Genomic DNA, 19,642 nt, shown 5'->3' on the forward strand with positions numbered 1-19,642 from the left:
TAAAATATAAATTGAAATATTTACATGGAATTATATTACTTGCTATACATATTTTTTTAATTTATTTTTCCAATCATAAAAATAAAAATAAAAATACAATTTATTATTTAGAATGCGCCTTATAATTTGAGGCACTTGAAATGTTTATAATAAGCAATTAGACGAGGAGTGTGAAATTACAAATATCCCCAATTAATTAATAATTAATTAAATCACTAAATATATATACTTTGAGATTCAATAACCAGCCAGACGAGAACCAGAGTCTCATGCTCCATCGGATCTTCTTCTACTTCCTGAACGGAGCTCTCAAATGGCTGCCGCAAAATTCTCCGTCGCAGTCGCCGTCACCGTCCTTTTAGCTGTTTTCTTCTTTAACCGAGCCGAATCGCAGTTTCTCTGCAAGCAATCCTCCTGCCGTGGAGATTTCTCGGTGGCTGTTCGATTCCCGTTCCGACTGAAGAACACGCAGGATTCTCGTTGTGGATTCAAGCCGGATTTCGACCTGTACTGCAACAATCGGAGGCAGACGATTCTGAATCTCCCGGACGCCGGCGACGTCGTGGTGTTGTTCATCGATTACAAATCTCAGAGTTTATGGATCAACGATCCCGATCAATGCTTTCCGAGACGACTCCTAATCGACTCTTTCGATCTAAAAAACTCGCCGTTCACTTCCTACTACCGATCCGAACCCTACACCGTCCTCAATTGTTCGTATCCCGTTGAAACGCTGCCGTTTGATCGTGTACAGAAGATCAAATGTATGAGCGGCGGAAACTACTCTGTTATCACCGTGCCGAACAGAGACCTAGATATGGTTAACGCTTTCCTGCCGTCGCAGTGTAACGTAAGAACAGATACAGTGCACGATTGAATCGAAACCTCGTCGTGTTTGGATTTGATTTGCAATCGGCGTTTGATTTTTCGTGTTTGTGATTATTAGGTTATTGCGACAAGGAAGCTTCCATCGACAAGGATGGAACTCGACGACGGAATGGTAGTGAAGTGGAGCAATCCGAACTGCGGAAATTGCGAGGCGCGCGGTGGAGATTGTGGATTCAAATCCAATTCGAGTGCTGAAATCCAGTGTTTCAATCTTCCGAAGAGCGGTATGTAAATCTTTGTTGTTCTGTGTTTTCTCTCCGTCTTTTTCGATTTCTTGTTTCCGGCGGGAATATTTGTGAAATCGGGAGAGATATTCGAGAGTTTCCGGCCATCGGAAGTGGCGTCAACGGCGGAGAGACGAATCGGAAACTGCAGTCAACCTGGAAGAAGTCAACCAAAAAGAGTGCAAAAAGGCCAGTGGTTCATAAGATGAAGAAATTTGTGACCACTGTCCACCTCCACAGGCTTCGACGGATTTTTTAAAAACATTAATAAACCGAATTACAATAATTATAGCAGTTTTTGTTGAAAATAAAATTTTATGGTGTTTTCTTTTCATAATTTCTTAAATATAAATTATGTTTTTTCTAAAGCAAATAAGTCTTTTTTTTTCCTTTCCAGCTTCTTGTTTTTCTAAGCTCAAAATTTATTTTAGTTTTTTTTTTTTATTTTATTTTAAATATAATCCAATTTAGTTATTTAATTAACGGTTTATTATGCTATTAAATTGAAAATTAACAAGGACTAATATATATTGTCGAGGTTTGACTGAATCAAGTAAGAACCAAAAAATATATATATATATATATATATATTATTTATTCAGTCTTATACACGAAAGAATAATATTATTTAAGAACTCTGTTTGACCAATTATTTGATAATTAAATAATAAGTGATGATTTTCCAGGGATTCCAAGGGGTGCGAAATATGGCTTGATCATTGGCGTGGGAATCCCGGGCCTCCTTTTTATAATTGGGCTGGGCTGTTATGTCTGCGGCAAATTCAAGGCCTTCACTCGGCCCAATCGTCCAACAACAAACCTCTCCCTCTCGATGGGCCACCAACCCACTTCCGCCGTAGCAGGCCTCGACAAGCCGACCATCGAATCCTTCCCCAAGACACAATTGGGCGAGAGCCGACGACTGCCAAAGCCCAACGACACCACCTGCGCAATTTGCCTGTCGGAGTATCAGCCTAAGGAAACCATCAGAACCATACCAGATTGTCGTCACTTTTTCCATTCTAATTGCATCGATGAGTGGCTTAAATTAAATGCCACGTGTCCAGTCTGCCGGAACTCGCCCGAGGATTCCTCCGCTGCCTCTACCCCTTCTCGGACCGTGTCAATGTCGGTGTCCATGTCACCAAGATCCGTGGCATCGTTGCCACGTCATGACTAATGAAGTTTTAAGTATGGTTGTTAAATTGTTTTGCATTTTGTGTATATGTAGATCAACTTTCATGCTTTCAATCCTAGCATAATTTTGATGCGTGGTTGAATTTCTCTTCTAATTTTGTTATTTAAGAAACAAAAAAAATCTCTGACTCGTAAAAATTATACCAACAAGTTTTATTCGACGTGGTAGACATATTTTTTATGAATTTTTTAAAAATTTTGAAATTTAATTTCATTTAGAGAAATAATGTTATATAAATACCCCAATAATTGATAGAATTAAAATTTAAAAGCCTATAATTTTTCTAAAATGATTTAAAATGAACATAGTTTAAATTAGTTTCATGTATTTTTTTTCGTTGTATTCAAAAGTTAATTTAAAAATAAATAACTAAAGGTTTGATTGAAAAGGAAAATCGAACTCACCGTTTTAAGCTTTCTAAACCCAAAACCCCTCGTTTCCGTCTCGTCGTACGCGCCACGCTTCGATTTCAGCTGTTCTTCTGGCTTCCTCCCTCCTCCGCTCCCGTCCTCGCATCGCCGGCGAGCTCACAGGCAGGTACTTATTTTTCTTGTTTTTCCATTTTCTGCTCCCAATCTTCTTAATCACCACCTCATTTGACTACTGATCGTCTTCGATGAGTGTTTCAAACTTTCAAGCAGATTTACCTAATTCAAATCGCTGAACACGCTGTTTTTCCTTTCACTGTTTACTTTCTTTCTACTATTTGGCTGAAGCATCATCCAAAGAAACAAACTAATCAATCGTTTGCATCTCAAAAGCAAGCGAGCAATCTGAAAAAATTATTCAATTTCTTGGCTGCACTCTTGATAGTGGATTTTAATTTGTCTTGTAAGAAAGTTTCAATCAGGAGGAGGTAACAATATGCCAGGTGCGCTTACATTGGTTCCCTTCCTGGTAGACAGACTCGAATTTTCTTAATACGTTGTTGGGAGTTTGAGATATTGATTTCAAACTCTCCTCTATAAGTTTGACAGTGTTTGAATTCGCTTGAGAAATGGACGAGCGGTAATTAAGAAGAGAATCAAACTATTATTATCAGTACTATTTTATTTGGGGTATTGCTATAAACATGCAGTTTTGAGGAGAGTTTATTCAGTTAGCTCGAGGTGCCGGAAGAAGGAGGAAGGTTGCTCCATGAGTGAGCGGCTGAAGTTAATGGATGTAATTTGGAAGGACAAAAGAGTTCGGTCAATGCACAGTTTGGATGAAAAGAAAATAAATTCATAGAGCATTCCAGTCTTCTCCCATTAATATGAGATAAAATATGGAGTATTCCTTTTAATTCGAATTCAGTTTAAAAAGAACGTAATGTAAAAAAAAAAAAATAATTATGCATTCAGGGTTAAATAAGAATAAGTCTTAAGATCAAAATATTTTTCTTGATTTTCAATTTAATTGTGTCATTGTTCATTCTAGAATTATTTTCTCATATGATTACTTGTTGCTTGTTGCTAGACGGTATCAATGGCTTACAGACGCAGCCTTTGCACAAGAGCAAATATTATAGCTCGGCAGTGTCATCCATCGATTAGTATTTTTGGTCATACTAATGACCGTAAAAATCAGCATGTGGATGGGGATTCGATTTCCCAGGAAAAAATCAATAATTTCCTGCAGAGGAGGTCATTTGGAACTAGCTTTAATGTATCATCCAGGTCTAATTTATTTCCTCATGGTAGAAGATATCCAAACGCTCTCCTCCCGTCAAGTGCTGGTTCCTTTTTCTGCCGCTACATGTCAAGTACTATTGGTGAAGGGTCTGAAAAGATTGAATTCATGAGTGATGTTGCAGAAGTTCTCACAGATACAACAGTTCAATCGGCAGTATCTCAGGCTGCTGTAGCTAATGAAGTAGCCATTGCTGCTGCTGATTCTTTTCTTCCTGTCAAGGGTTTGCAGTACTTTATAGATGGTATTCATTCTTTTACTGGATTAAATTGGTGAGGATCCCCATTTTTTCACACTTGGATTTCTGTATCATATATTATGTCGGGAACTTTTTATAATGAACAGTTTGTTGATGATCTAACATTTTCAATTCATTAGGTGGGCGTGCATTGTATTAACAACCCTGCTGATTCGTGGTGCAACATTCCCACTTTTGATAAATCAACTCAAATCTACTGCAAAGCTTACTGTATGTCAATTTTTTTATGTACTTTATTTTTCAAATTTATTTTTCGCAGTTTTTGGGACGTCCCTTTGTGGGGCTTGTCTTTGCATGCACTGTGTTTTTTTTTTTCTTTTTTTTCTTTTTTTCAGTGAAACCGTGGTTTCTTACAAATAGGAAGGGAAAAAAAAAAAAAAGAAGTTTCGACTTCTAGTTGTAAATTCTACCACTTGTGCACTCATTCATAGTTCGTTTTTCCTTTGGGTTACTGTAGTATCATCATTGGATTATTTTTTAGCTTTCCACCCAGTGTCTTGGCCCTGGAACCTTAGCAATATTTAATCCAGCTCATGGTCCTCATTCTCAACCAAGGAGCAATCTTTTAATGGTTAATTGGTATTGCCTTTCCTCAAATTCTGGTTTGTTGTTAGTAATATTTTTCTTGAGATTCTATCTCTCTCTAAGACATATTCATCCTTAAACACCAAGGGGTATCTGGGTGGTAAGGACTTTGAGGATGCTTCGAGATAGCTTCCAAGGTCGTGGGTTGTGCCCTCCAGTTGAAAACTTGATAATTTAAAATCTTTGTTGTCCTTGTTTCTGCATGGAGGTATGGGAGTGAGTGAAACCTTCCCAAGGATTAGGGGGACTGCCCTGAGCAAAATTGCTTGGAGTGAAGCCTCTGCATAAGTTGTCCAAAAAAGAAGGGGGTAAAAAAGATAAGCATCCACTTTGCTGATCTTTTATACTGCCACTTTGGTTTGAGCGAGAAAGGAGTTAACATGGCTGCAAATTGGATGCAGACCAAGTACTATCTGTTCATTTATCTCATTGAACTAACATGATGAATTTAGTATTTTTTATATTTTCAATATTTTCTGCATCCTTGTTTACATTTAATTCTATTGATTATCTGATCGAAGGGAAAACATGCTTGTGGATTCGTTCTTATAATCTAGTCCCACATTTGTTCCAGCTGCGTAGATAAATTTACTAGCTAGGTATTAAATCCAATATACCTTAACTTTGCACAACTAGATACGTGGGAAAGCTATTTGCTCATGCCACAGGCTGAAGAATGGAGAGCTTCCACCACTTATAGGGTTCGCCCTCTTGTTTTGGCATGAGCTATTACCTTCTGTGCTAGCATTAATTTTGTGGCATTTATATTATGCGTTTTTAGTCTTCAAGCTCATCTTCGTTCTGGCTTTTGTTGTGCTATCTCTATGTCAGTAATAAATAAAAAGGAGTCAGTGCACCAGTCATGATTGTTTTGCATCTTTTATCATGTTATCGGTTTTAATGTGATGCTTATCTCTTGACTATTGTGTAATATTCACAACTAACTGGGTATTGGTGTCTTCGATAAAAAAATTTAATCAAGTCTCATTTCTTGTGTAGTTGTTAAGGCCTCACTTGGAGGAAGTTAAGAATGAGATGCAAGAAAAGGTATTATGTCCGGTTCTTGTATTTATATTCTACCAGTATCATCTATTGGTTCATTTATCACATCAAAAGTTTTCTTTAATGTAAAGGCAATTGTATTTCATGCATAACTCTGGCCACTCTTCGAAGAAATATGATACAGTTACATGGTTTTCCCCCCATTGTTTTTCTTTTCCTCAGGGTATGGATCCCAGGGCTGTTGCTGAAGGTCAACAAAAAATGAAAAAACTTTTTCATGAGTAGGCTCTCCTTTTCATATTGTTATTCTCCTCATGATATGTGATTGAAGGCGATTACTTTTAGCTAGCAACCTTTCTTGAGAAAATCAGCGTGCTTTTGGTTCTGTTTTACCACTCTGGATTTTTCGAAGTACTTTTTGTGATTACTTTAGTTTCATGACTTTGACCTTGCAGGTTTGGTGTGAGCCCATTTACCCCATTGAAAGGGCTTTTTATTCAGGGTCCCGTTTTCATCAGTTTTTTTCTTGCGGTAACGTATTGCTTTACTTATAAATGACAAATGATAAAGCATTTAGGTATTTGACCTATATTGCTTATTACTCTTACTTTTCTCAATTGCAATTTTCTTTGGCAGATAACTAACATGGCAGAAAAAGTGCCTTCATTTAAAAACGGTGGAGCATACTGGTTTGTTGATCTTACGACTCCGGATACAATGTATATTTTTCCAGTTTTAACAGCACTCACATTCTGGATCACCGTGGAGGTAAACATCCGTACATTTGTATTTGTCTACTTTCTCAAACCAGCAGTCATGGCTCACTATTGATTTAGTTTGCATGGATCCCTTCAATATGTTCAATATTAGTTTGTAATTATTAGCTAGGTCTTATCCTTTTAGATTGGAGTCATTTCCTCTAGTTTTGTGGGCTCTTATTATTATTTTTTTTTTGTTAGGCTGTAGTTTTTTTTTTGTCCTCGTACCTTCTTTCATTTTCTAAAAAAATAAAAGCTTGGTTTCTTTTATATGTAAAAAAGTAGCATAACTGTTGGACCTGCTAAATCTCCATGGAGTAAACCTAGGTAAAATGTACCAACCCTTTGTGTGATAGGCGTATGTAGTGCAGTGATCACCGATCGTCATTTAACCAGCCCTAATTGGCTGAAGTTGATATAAAGTGCTTCCCTAATCACTTAGTTATAGCCATTTAAGGTTTATTTTTCTTCAATCTTCATCTACATCCACGTCTACTAAATAAATTTCATTTCACTTGACCGGTTTTATAATATTTATTTTCCATTTTTTTAAAATACTATTTTTGTAGTATATTACAGAATTAGTCTCAAACATTCTGATTTTGTTCTTTTTCTCAGTTCAATATGCAAGAAGGTATGGAAGGAAATCCTATGGCTGGTACAATGAAAAATGTGATGAGGGGTCTTGCTATTGCTACGGTCCCCTTGACCTCAAGTTTTCCAAAGGTATTTGCTATTTATTTGCTTGCATTCCACATGCATTATACAGGAAAATTGCTTTTGTTTGCTTGCTTCTGGGTCGAATGCAAGCACTTGAAATCAATCAGTGCTTGCCTTATGTTGGCTCTCAACCTAAGAAGCATGGACATGGGATATGAATATGGACTCGAAAATACACACGATATGCCATTTAACAAACTAGGACACGTACATGTCGGGGATACCTTCTTTTAGGATATATGTAAATTTAGACAGAAAAAAGAACTTTAAACTGTGAAGAAGCCAATAATGTAGAGGATGAACGGCAGCGAACAAGGCTGGCAGCAGGCAGTTGCAAAGAAGGCCGGCGTGGGCATTGTCGGCGAGTTGGGTGTGGGTGGCTTCTTTGCGTTTGACTTCAAAAGGAGGAGTGAGATGAAAACTTGCTAGGCTGTTGGGGTTTAATTTTTTACAATTTAGTATTTATTGTTTTTTTTTTTTTTTTTTTTTTTGAACAAAATTAAACTTCTTTGTGCCTTTAAGATTAAGATTCGATTTTCGATGCCTAGAATCGCAGGTCACCACAAACACTCAAAGCTAAATGTATGAACCCTCAAAGCTAAATGTTTGTGGTTCATAGCTTTTAGTTACTGCATTTAGTGTTTGCACTTTGATATAACTTATGTTACATTGTATCAAGTCATTTAATGTTGGAACATATATATGATTGCGCTTGGGAATTTATTTTTCAAGATCCTTCTTTTCCTTATAAACTATAATAATGCGTGAAACTTGGATTGTGGTATTTGATGAAACATAGCTTTTTGACTATACCTCAGCTTTACTCGGGTCACTTATTCTGGTATTGTTGCAGGCAATATTCTGTTACTGGGTTACATCTAACCTATTCTCACTTGCCTATGGAGCAGGTGAGTCCTTTGAGCCTCTAATGGTCGCCATTTATCTTTTACTGTTGTCCTCTTATCAATTGACTTCTGTAATTTTATCTTTTAAAGCATCCATGTACTGTTTCTTTGTCTTCATTTTCGAGAATATGATTTTGATCACAGTAGTTCGATAAACATAATGCATTTCAGAAGTTCCCTATTCACCTTCTTCTCTGACAAGTCTGAAAATGTCATGTTTGATAATTCTCAGTTCTCAAAGTTCCTGGGGTAAAGAAGGCCTTGGGTGTTCCAGAAATACCAGTGGCGGATAAGAATACCGCCCCACAACCTGCCTTCTCATTTCTTACAGCTCTGAAACAAGCAACAGCAGCACCCAAAGAACCTACCACCACCTCACTAACTGCTGAACCATCACGGTCACCATCGCCATTGCAAGACCGAAAAGTTTCATCATCGTCAGTTATCAGCCAGAGGCTTAGAAGTTTGGAAAAAGAAGTGAAGGGAAGGAAAAAGATGAAGAACAAGAAAAAGTGAGGGCTATATTTATTTCAGGTATTGGGACATCAATTACATTTATTTGTCTGTGCTGCTTGGTAGACTGTAGTATTAATGGCTAGTCAGTTGAGTTAGTGATAACTGATAATTTTCCTCCTAATGATAGTTTTAATACCCCAGGAAGAGACAGAGAGAGCCCAGCCAAACGAAAATAAATTCTTTGCTTGTGGAGTTTCTACAAGTTCAATCTAATTCTTTGTTTTTGTTGTCAGATATTTAAATTGCCTGTCATGAAGTAATTGCTTGTTGTTCTTGGGGTTTGAATGGAATGTAGTTTTTCAATAGGCCAGAAGATAAGATCCATGTGTTCAAGAATGCTGTAAGCTTTCAAGTCTAAGCTTGACGACAAAAGATGTATTGCATATATGTATGTATGTATGTATACATATGGCAGCACAATTTGTTGTGTCCAATTATTGAGGTTGGATTCAAGTCTTTTCAAAGAAATTGAAAGCAGGAAGTTGGTTATGGTTAATCTCAAAGCCCTAATGTTGAAGTCTCATCCAAGTTGAATGAAAGCTACAAGGCTTAATCACGGCCATTGAAGAGGCTCACCAACCAACCACCCAACTAACAACGATTACCATAATTCAATGAAAATACTCTCAATTCCTTGTGGGTTAATCATGTTCATATTTGATATCATAACCATGAGCTAAGATATGGTTGAAGTTTTTTGTTTTTAGTTTCCGTTGATGGCTGTTTGGTCTTTAGTTTTTGAAAATTATGTTCGGTTTCTTTCCCTTTCTTTGTTTTTTTCGCAAAACATTTGAATTCTTAGTCTAATTCTAAAAACAATAATAAATCTTCATTTTTAAAATTGGGTTTAATTTATTTGGTTCAAAGAAAATTTATGTGTAAAAAGTACCAAACATTTTAAATTTAAGCTTAAAATGGGTATATTTATTTAAATTTAAGACGCAATTTGAAGAAATTAAAAGTTTGGTATTATCTATTAAATTAGTTAGGGTAGAGTTAATAATATGATATACAACTTATTATAACTTTGACGACTGCACACATCCACATGTTTTGTCAATAATATAAATTAAAGTTATGTAACGTAGACTTCAAAAAAAAAAAAAAAAAAAACTATGGACTAAATAAATAGCACGTACAAAATTTGACAACCAAATTTATAATATATGCTTTTAATTTAATAAGTGGGATATAATACATCCACTAATACATTAAAAAATCAATCCAACCATATGGTGTTATATGTCAGAATCACACTCTTATGGAAGTGAGACAGCAATTGTGCAACACTTGTTCTAACGTGGCAAACAAATTAGCTATGTAAAAATTAAATTTATGATCGAGCCTCGAGTCACATAAAATGTTCCATGAAACTTGAGTGAGGAAATATTTGAAAACAAATTGAGAAAGCAACATTACACTATAGCAACAACTATTACTTTAATAGTATATAATTCAGATAGTACATTTTGGAGTATTTTAATCCTAAAGTGTATATATGATTTTGATGACTTTACACACTTTCGTATTAACATAACAAGAATAATAAAAACCCAACGAATATGAAATCAAGTAAAAAGAGTTTGAAACGGATACAACCATGGACAACATGTCCTAAACAAATATGACCAGGACATCCAACACGTGATCACAATAACACACCTTGAACAAGCATGATAACGACACTCTACCCCTTCATTCTAAAAGGTATTATTATTATTATTATTTATTACTGAAATAATTTAATGTATAATAGTTTTTTTTTTTTTTAATTTTTATTATTAATTTCCATTTTTAATGTTGTAAAAAATCATTTTAATTTTTTAAACAAAAAATATAGAACGTGGGAAGTTTTTATTAAAGTTTGGAAATCAGATGGTAAACGTGGTTTACGAGTTCTCCCATTAACGGAGATTTTTAAAAGCCATCTCATTGGGGCCCACAAAGCATACATAAAAATAAAAAAAAAACAAAAAAAAATACAAAATAATCTTGCATCCATTTTTTAAAATTAAATACTTTAAAATAAATTTATTGTATTTATTTTTTTCTTCCAAAAAAATTATAAGCCAATGAGTTCACTTTTTTTTTTCACTATTATTTATCATTATTTGCAATTTACATTTACTTTCGTATTTATTTATTTATTATATCTACAATAATTTTCAAACATTTAAATTCTTAGCTATATTTAAAAAAAAAATTAAAAGTTTTTAACTTTGATTAAATATAAAAATTTAATATTTACGAAAATAAAGGAGTGAACACAGAATGCTCCAAAAGGGAGTGTCTGAATTAATAATAAATGTAATTATTATTATAATAATAATTTTGGTGGGGACAAAAAAGAATTAAAAAAAAAAAAAGAAAAAAGGAAGAAAAAAGAATACTTTTTTTAGTGTATTTACCATTTACGACACATGGTAAGGTCACAGGAAGCACACCAATGTTTTGACTCTTCTGTACTTTATATTTGTGTATATAAACCATCTTCCTCCGCTTACTCAATTTCATCAATTTTTGACGAATCAACACGCTTTTCTTTTCTCTGTAACGGAGGCCGAAGGATGTCGCAGATGAAGTATTTGATTGAGGTGGAGAAGCACAAGGACGCCATTAATGGAAGGCATTCCATCGGACCCGTTTACAGAAGCATTTTCGCCAAAGATGGCTTTCCGCCGCCCATTCATGGATTGGATAGCTGTTGGGATATATTTAGGTGCGATTACTTCATTCTCTGTTTGTTTTTGGTGTTCATTTGTGGTTAGGAATGCTGAAGTAGAAATGTTTTCCTGTTTTATTCATCGGACTAGTTGAGTTCAGTTCAGATTTTTGGGTATTCTGCTGGCTGTTTTGATATTGATGATGTCTAGATTTTGTTTCTTTGAAGTATTAGTTTGAATGGTTTTGATCGAAGTTTTCATAGTTCGTTGTTGTTTTCTTTTTCTTAGTAGTTGGTTCTGCTGCTTTTAATTGGAACAGTGGTAGTTCAAATTGCTTGAGATCAATATCATGTTACGTGTCTGTGTTTTGCTTGCTCTGTTCTTATTTCTGTGCAGTACTTTAAAAAGTTTGGGGAATATTATGTAGTGCGTCAATTTTTCAATTGATTACTGTTGCATTGCAGGTTGTCAGTGGAAAGAAACCCTGGTAATCGGATGCTTGGGCACCGTGAGATTGTGAATGGGAAGGTATATCCATTTTGCAGATAATCCAGATGCCCCAAAGGGTTGTTTTGGTTCCTTTTTTTAAAATCTTCCCGTATGACCTTGCAATAAGTTGTACCTTGGGTCTGTTTTGTTTTTCACAGGCAGGTAAATATGTGTGGCTAACATATAAGGAAGTGTACGATATAGTCATAAAAATTGGGAATTCTTTGCGCAGTAGAGGTTTTGCAGAAGTAAGTTCCCATCCTTATTAGGATATTTGATTCATTTCTGCAAGTACATCTCTGCAAATCTTGTGGATTGAAGCTTGAACTAATTTCTGTTTATAGGGAGTAAAATGTGGCATCTATGGTGCCAATTGCTCGGAGTGGATAATAAGCATGGAGGTAGAGTTTTACTTTTGCTCCTGACTTCTTTCTTGATACCATTTTTCTTTTATCTTCTTCAGTAGTTTGTTGTTAATGTATTTGTGGAGGATTTGGAAAATCCTGTTGTCATGATATCCAAGGAGAAGTCAGTTTGTTCTTCTTTGGAGTTTACGAATCACGAGACTGTCACAGGACACACTCTCTAATTTATCATTGCTTTATTCGAGATGAATATTACATGACATTGAAGAACACTTGCAGGCGTGTAACGCTCATGGGCTATACTGTGTTCCTTTGTATGACACATTAGGTATGCTGTATGGTTTGAGTCTAATCTCCTTCTCTTTCTGTATCTCTTTTATAAGAAAAAAAATTAAAGGAAGCTGATGAACTTTCTGTATTCGATTCATCGTTTAGGTGCTGGTGCTGTGGAATTCATTATATGCCATTCAGAGATATCTATTGCCTTTGTAGAAGAGAAGAAGTTACCTGAGGTACAGTCCTAATATGATGGAAGTCTGAAATTTAGTATCTTGGTAATTAACTTTGCATCTTTACTCGAGAGCTGGTCTAGGACCTCGGAGAATGGTGATTCAGTGGCACAATATGCATGGTACTTGTCCTGGGTAGTTTTGATCATATGAATTTTATCTTTTTCTTTCCAGATCTTGAAAACATGCCCGAGCACAACCAAATACTTGAAAAGTGAGTTTTTATCACTACTGAGATTCTCTGGCCTATGATGTCTATAAAAGAAACTTTTCATTTTTTTTAGTTTATTTTTATCTTTAGTAAAACTTTTCATTTGCTTGCTTGTAGCAATTGTGAGTTATGGCAAGGTTACACCTAATCTGAGAGAGGAGTTCGAGAAGTATGGGCTTGAAATATTTTCTTGGGATGAATTTTTGCTTCTGGTAAGTTATTATACGTGATCATTTGGCTCATCTGTACAGGATCCTCATTACTTATTCATAAAGTTATTAGCATGGACGATGAACTGAAAACTTTGTTCTTAAGATATTTGTAAAGATATGTATAGACACGGTAATAGCTTTTTTTTCATCATCTTTCATCACAAGAACAAAATACAAAATAATCTCATAAACTTCTGAGTTTCCATTTCTTGAATCTGCTTAAAACAGGGTGAAAACCAACATTTTGATCTTCCCGTGAAAAAGAAAAGTGACATTTCCACAATTATGTATACAAGTGGGACTACCGGAGATCCAAAAGGAGTGATAATATCAAACAAAAGCATAATTTCACTTATAGCTGGTGTTCAGCGTCTACTTGAGAGCGTAAATGAATCGGTAGTTTACCTTAGCTTCTGCTTACAAGGTTTTATTTATGAAAACCTAGTAATGAAGATTTGATGTACCTTTTTCTCTCTGTCTCTCATACAGTTGAATGAGAAAGATGTATATTTGTCATACCTTCCATTAGCACATATCTTTGACCGGGTGATCGAGGAGTTGTTTATCTTACATGGTGCCTCCATTGGATTTTGGCGTGGGGTGAGTAATCAATCATTTGACCTTTTTAGTGCACCAAATACAAGGTTTGTAAAAGTTGCTCATCATTTTCATTCTATAGGATGTTAAATTGTTGGTTGAAGATATTGGGGAGCTCAAACCCAGTATTTTCTGTGCTGTTCCTCGTGTTTTGGATAGAATTTATGCTGGTAAGCTGTCCATGTGAATTTTATGATTCTTCTTTTTGCCTCCTAGAGATAATTGAGAACAAACGTCCCTAGACCCAAAACCAATTCTAATGAATTGTAGGAATTATCCAGGGCATTGCACTGGTCTTGTCACTTTGGGCTATGAATGCTAATAAAGTTTTATCTCCTATGATCAAAATAATTATTATTATATTTTCTCAGGCTTGACTCAGAAGTTAGATGCAGGGGGCATCTTTAAGAAGACGTTATTCAATCTTGCATACTCACGGTAAGTAATGTTCCACTTTGTTTAATTTTCTTAGAAAAGGTATGAAAGTAGTTGTAACAGTCCAAGCCTACCGCTAGCCGATATTGTCATCTTTGGGCTTTCCCTTCTAGGCTTCCCCTCAAGGTTTTAAAATGCGTTGGTTAAGGAGAGGTTTTCACACCCTTATAAGTAATGTTTCATTCCTCACTCCAACTGATGTGAGATCTCACAATCCACCCCATTTGGGGGCCAATATCCTCGCTGGCACACCGCCCAGTGTCTGGCTCTAATACCATTTGTAATAGTTCAAGCTCATTGCTAGCAGTTATTGTCTGCTTTAGCTTGTTATGTATCGTTGTCTGTCTCACGATTTTTAAAACGCGTCTACTAGGGAGAGGTTTCCACACCTTTATAAGGAATGTTTTGTTCCCCTCTCCAACTGACGTGGGATCTTAAATTTTGATAAAATATAGTTTTATGTAATCTCATCCTATTCCTTTTTGAAGAACTTTCTTAATCTACATGACACATGTTATTTTTATATACAAAGTCGTCTATGTTCGACATGGTTCACTAACAGCCTTAGAACTTGATAATAATTTGATCAACTTTTTGATCAATGGATCGTATTTTGGGGTATGATTATGAATCTAACACTTCTGTTGTTCTTATCATATTGTTAATGTGATTCGATTTATATGATGCTGCAGCAAATTTGGTAACATGCAAAAGGGGCATAAACATGGTGAGGCATCTCCCATTTGTGACAAATTTGTCTTTAATAAGGTGAAAACAATTTTCTAATTTCTTGTCACAACTCCTAATTGACATGATGAGCCTCAGATTTACTAAAATTTACATTCTTATTTTGTTCTCTTGGGGTTCTTATCAGGTAAAGGAAGGGTTGGGAGGTAATGTGAGACTTATTCTATCTGGAGCCGCCCCTCTATCAACTCACGTAGAAACTTTCTTAAGAGTTGTAGCATGTGCACATGTTCTACAAGGATATGGTAAGCCATTTCTGCAGTTCATTCTACAGTTTCTGATCTCCATCAACTCATAGATTTCTTGTTTATTTTGGCATTCCTTCCGTTTCTGTTTCAATGATGATTATGTTCATGCTAATGTAGGTTTGACAGAGACCTGTGCTGGGACTTTTGTCTCATTGCCTAATGAACTCTCAATGTTGGGAACAGTTGGCCCTCCAGTTCCAAATGTGGATGTCTGCCTAGAATCTGTACCCGAAATGGGATACGATGCCCTTTCAACCACACCACGAGGGGAAATATGTGTTAGGGGAGACCCATTGTTTTCTGGATACTTCAAGCGTGATGACCTAACCAATGAGGTCATGATTGACGGATGGTTTCATACAGGTAGTCTTAATCAGTGCAGTAAAACTTGTTTCCTCTGTTTTTCTTTTTTTTTTTTTAATCATAAATTTGCCTCTTTCTTTCTCCTTTCTTCAGGTGATATTGGTGAGTGGCAACCAAATGGAAGCATGAAAATTATTGATCGCAAGAAGAATATTTTCAAGCTTTCTCAGGGAGAATATGTTGCTGTGGAAAATTTGGAGAATATTTATGGTCTTGTATCTTCTATAGATATGGTATATTCTGAACTTCTGTTAACTTTTATTCTTCATTTATTTATGGCTTATGCATGGTATTCTATTGTTGAATTTAGATCTGGGTCTACGGGAACAGTTTTGAGTCCTTCCTAGTTGCAGTGGCTAACCCCAACAAGCTAGCACTCGAACGATGGGCGAACGAAAACAGTATCAAAGGGGACTTCGATTCACTTTGTGAAGATAAGAGGGCAAAAGACTACCTGCTTGGGGAGCTAAACAGAATTGCAAAAGAAAAGAAGGTTCTATTTCGGCCTAAGTTGCTACGGATTTCTATTGATTTGAGTAACCAATTATTAGTCTGATTGTCTAAAAACTAACATGAAGCTCACACTCTTGTTCTTGACAGTTGAAAGGCTTCGAGTTTATTAAAGCCATTCACCTTGATCCACTACCATTTGATATGGAACGTGACCTTATAACTCCAACATACAAGAAGAAGAGGCCTCAGTTGCTAAAATGTTATCAGGTTCGTATTCGAAAAACGACCTATCTCATCGATCAATTTAGTCATATTCCCCAAACATGCCAAACCTATTCATTTTAGAATAATACACTTAGGAATAAGCATTAGAACTTCATAGGATTTAAACTAAATGGTACTCCGTGCTTATATTTCATTCTGATATTTGACTAAATGACTGCACTTGAAACATAAATTATGCATAATCTTCGAGCATTTCACTCGAAAAAACTATTCTCAAAAGTCATTTCAAACTCACTCCTCTTGGATCATTTACGTCCGAAATCAATGTCTGAAATAATGCAGATGAAATCAATGTCTGAAATAATGCAGATGAAATCAATGTCTGAAATAATGCTGATGACCTGTTCTTTCATTATTACCATTATTTTTGGGCAGAATGTAATTGACAGTATGTACAATAATGCAAAGAAGCCCTAATGACGGAAGATGACATTAATGGAGCCATTGCCAGCTGCACTGTTTTTCATCGTATGATCCCTTTTTACTGTATATATGGATCAATTTAGGTGAATGAAAAAGCTCTGTTTTTAGGGGGGACGTGAAAATTTACCCAAACATCTATATTTAAGCATTTAGTTGTATTATAAAAAAGATGTCGCTTTTATGGAACATTTGTTTTTGTACTTTTAACGTTGTTATTAATTTTTAACAGTCTTTGTTGGTAATAAATGGGATTATAAATACGAATTGATGTGATGTTGATATTCTTAAAAACGACGTCTGATACTTGCAAATTAGGTAGGTTGCATGTCCTTTATGTTCATATGGACATATTGAATGTCTTAAGATAGGCATATATAATAAATGAAGAAAGGAGTAAATGAGACTCCCACCCACCTCTTGACCCATTTCATTACTCATAACCTTTAAAGCATACTTTCAAGTTGTTTTTAGTCTTTTTCATGATTAGAGTGATGATTTAGACATCGGTAAAATTAGCTATTTAAAGCTTAAGCTATTTCAACGGATAGAGTTTGAAATAAAACAGTACAGTGATTCAATGAGAGCTACGAACCTCATCACCTAACAAATTTTGTGGAGAGTTCGGAGCATTTAAACCTTGAACAGAAAATTCTCCTCATTCTTGGTCTTTGATCATCAAGATAATTTGTCTAATCCTTCCCATCGTTAGGAATCACGACTCTCCATAATTATATGATATTGTCCACTTTGAGCATAAGCTCTCGTGGCTTTGCTTTGGACTTCTCTAAAAGGCTTCATATCAATGGAGATAATATTCCTCACTTATAAACTCCATGATCTTCCACTAAATTAACCAATGTATGACTCACTCTCAATAATCCTCGATCACCCAGGGCATCAAAATCAATTTGAAAGTTTTAGTATTTGAATATTTCAAATCACTAGGAATCACATCAATCCCAACAAAGTAGGAGAAGGCATTGCCGGCAAAGAAAACCAACATAATTTCTTAACAGGATTGTCACGACTGAGTCATTCCATATTCTTCCCATATTGCTTAAACAAGATATCATAACCTGTTGAAAACAATCATTAGAGGGGGAAAAGTTCAAAGTAGTTAAAATGGGGGATAAGAAGATGCAATATTATGGACAACTTCACATATAGGCAACATTAGAAGGGGAAAAGTTCAAAGTAGTTAAAATGGGGGAGAAGAAAATGCAATATTATGGACAACTTCACATATAGGCAACAGCATTCAGTTTTTTCTTTTCATTTCATTTTCCTTTGGGAATCTCACTGATTTGTTCTCATCTATATAACAAAAATTATTACACTCGATGAAAATTTCTCTATATTACCAAAATACATAACTCACGTAATGGGTAAGTTAACTTAAGAGATCTAAATATAATGAGCCTCAGTCATCAATAGTAAAATAGGATTAGCAAATAATTAGAACTGAAAGGTACCTTCCAAAAATGAAACTACCATGATCGTCTAGGGACGTCGTGTCTTCTATGATACTGACTCCAGCTTTCTGCAATCTAGCAATCTATGGAAGAACATAGACTATTCATCCCCTTTTTAGATACACAAGTTTACTCCAGGTTCACTTTCTCCTTGCATTAAATCAAAAGAAACTCTGTTCCAGTTTAAACCTCTTATACATTTCCTCTACTGAGATTCTCCCTTTCTCAATGTCCGTCCCTTCTTCTGCAGTGCTAACCTCAAATGTTTCTATCCCACGCTTTGTAGTATCCTTCAGGTTGATCTCAACCAGAAACAATCCATGTAATTAAGATTCAAACTGAAGCATGCTTCAACGAAATTCCACTAGTTTCCTATGTGGAACACACAATTAGTTTGTCAACATAAATATCTAATCTAAACATAATGAACCTGAGCCAACAATAGTCAATGGGATTACCAAATAATTCAATTCTCAGAATACTTTAGGCAACTGCTTGTTACTGCGTCTTCAGGAATCAGACTTATGACTGGTTTCAGGAGTAGATGTGGAACTGTGGGCCAACGAAGAAAACTGTAGGGCAAGTAGCTCTTCTCTGCTGTACTTCAACCTTTGATCTATTGCATAAAGGGAAAGAAAAAAAGAAAAAATTCATATAACCTCGTAAACGATAACCTACTTAGAATCAAGATTTAGATACTGACATCCCTTGCATTACTTCTCATCATTTTATACTTCACTTGAATGCTCTCAACATTAACCAGAACATCAAATTATTCTTCACAAAGAAAATATTTTTATACCTGTTATTTTCTCAGTAACGTAGAGCAAATATTATCAGCATATATGCATGTAAAAACTCACCATGTGATATTTTTCTTAGTTACATACCTACAAAATATGGTGACGTGACAGTAGATCTGTTTCTCTGGTTCAGTCGTAATTTCTTTGGAGTGAGATGGGTTGATGGTCGGTTGGAGGAAGTAGGATCAGATAAGAAGTGAAAAAGTTCATGTCTAACTTCAATTTGTGGAAACCTTCTGTGAAATTCCAAAAGACCATCCTCAGTGAGGAGCCAACAACCTCTCAAGTCAATCTTTTGCAGAGTTGCCGCAGGCTTGAGAAAATCAAATGCCTGGTTAGTCAAAACTGCATCACGAATACTGAAGGTTTTCAGGTTGGGCAAAATTGACAAGTAGCTCAGGGACACATCCGTAAATGAGGGACTTCTGATCAGCAAGTGACTCAGCCTTGGGAATTTTGATAATGGGCGTAGAGATCCATCATCAACGTGAGTATGCTCCAGATTCAACATTTCTAAACAATCAAGGGTTCGCAATTTTGTCAATGAGAGAAATTCACTTCCCTCTGCAGCTGATAGGTGAATATAACCTGAAATTTATGAACCAAAAAAAAAAAAAAAAAAAAAAAAAAAAAAAAAAAAA

At 35.5% G+C, this 19,642-nt stretch overlaps 4 protein-coding genes across 11 annotated transcripts in view; 3 read left to right on the forward strand and 1 right to left on the reverse strand.

The window, feature by feature from the left end:
• Positions 1 to 252: 252 nt before the first annotated feature.
• LOC111447629 (putative RING-H2 finger protein ATL21A) lies at positions 253 to 2,392 on the forward strand. Its single transcript, XM_023086892.1, has 3 exons — positions 253 to 850; positions 947 to 1,112; positions 1,799 to 2,392. Exons 1-3 carry the CDS (start codon positions 314 to 316, stop codon positions 2,290 to 2,292), a joined length of 1,197 nt encoding a protein of 398 aa, XP_022942660.1. The 5' UTR covers positions 253 to 313; the 3' UTR covers positions 2,293 to 2,392.
• A 302-nt stretch (positions 2,393 to 2,694) lies between these two features.
• LOC111447271 (mitochondrial inner membrane protein OXA1-like) lies at positions 2,695 to 9,215 on the forward strand. 5 transcript variants are annotated; one of them, XM_023086331.1, is made up of 11 exons: positions 2,695 to 2,847; positions 3,769 to 4,253; positions 4,360 to 4,450; positions 5,825 to 5,872; positions 6,050 to 6,108; positions 6,283 to 6,358; positions 6,464 to 6,595; positions 7,204 to 7,311; positions 8,159 to 8,213; positions 8,443 to 8,744; positions 9,033 to 9,215. In XM_023086331.1, exons 2-10 carry the CDS (start codon positions 3,778 to 3,780, stop codon positions 8,724 to 8,726), a joined length of 1,329 nt encoding a protein of 442 aa, XP_022942099.1. In that variant the 5' UTR covers positions 2,695 to 2,847; positions 3,769 to 3,777; the 3' UTR covers positions 8,727 to 8,744; positions 9,033 to 9,215. The 5 variants fall into 5 exon arrangements, with proteins under 5 accessions (XP_022942099.1, XP_022942097.1, XP_022942096.1 ...); XM_023086329.1 differs by lacking the exon at positions 9,033 to 9,215 and adding an exon at positions 8,960 to 8,977; XM_023086328.1 differs by lacking the exon at positions 9,033 to 9,215 and adding an exon at positions 8,868 to 8,952.
• Positions 9,216 to 11,226: 2,011 nt separating this feature from the next.
• LOC111447265 (long chain acyl-CoA synthetase 4-like) lies at positions 11,227 to 16,968 on the forward strand. The gene is made up of 19 exons (XM_023086318.1): positions 11,227 to 11,445; positions 11,854 to 11,917; positions 12,037 to 12,126; positions 12,223 to 12,279; positions 12,523 to 12,571; positions 12,679 to 12,755; positions 12,927 to 12,966; positions 13,081 to 13,175; positions 13,404 to 13,571; positions 13,665 to 13,775; positions 13,855 to 13,942; positions 14,144 to 14,210; positions 14,900 to 14,975; positions 15,082 to 15,199; positions 15,320 to 15,565; positions 15,659 to 15,798; positions 15,876 to 16,058; positions 16,166 to 16,285; positions 16,679 to 16,968. The coding sequence occupies exons 1-19, from the start codon at positions 11,294 to 11,296 to the stop codon at positions 16,718 to 16,720; spliced, it is 1,983 nt and encodes a 660-aa protein (XP_022942086.1). The 5' UTR covers positions 11,227 to 11,293; the 3' UTR covers positions 16,721 to 16,968.
• A 636-nt stretch (positions 16,969 to 17,604) lies between these two features.
• LOC111447267 (F-box/LRR-repeat protein 14) overlaps positions 17,605 to 19,642 on the reverse strand; it is a 6,540-nt gene continuing 4,502 nt past the window's right edge. For 2 of the 4 annotated variants that reach the window (XM_023086320.1, XM_023086323.1), the window contains exons 5-7: positions 19,089 to 19,589; positions 18,657 to 18,814; positions 17,938 to 18,570 (exon numbers count right to left, since the gene is read on the reverse strand). In XM_023086320.1, the coding sequence (XP_022942088.1) occupies positions 18,708 to 18,814; positions 19,089 to 19,589 (608 nt within the window). In that variant the 3' untranslated portion in view covers positions 17,938 to 18,570; positions 18,657 to 18,707. Of the gene's footprint in view, positions 17,803 to 17,937; positions 18,571 to 18,656; positions 18,815 to 19,088; positions 19,590 to 19,642 lie in introns of those variants that run through there. The other 2 variants (XM_023086321.1, XM_023086322.1) reach the window with 2 other exon arrangements.

This window comes from Cucurbita moschata, unplaced genomic scaffold (genome assembly GCF_002738365.1).
Source record: "Cucurbita moschata cultivar Rifu unplaced genomic scaffold, Cmos_1.0 Cmo_Scf00009, whole genome shotgun sequence".
In the NCBI taxonomy this organism is placed as follows: Eukaryota; Viridiplantae; Streptophyta; class Magnoliopsida; order Cucurbitales; family Cucurbitaceae; genus Cucurbita; species Cucurbita moschata.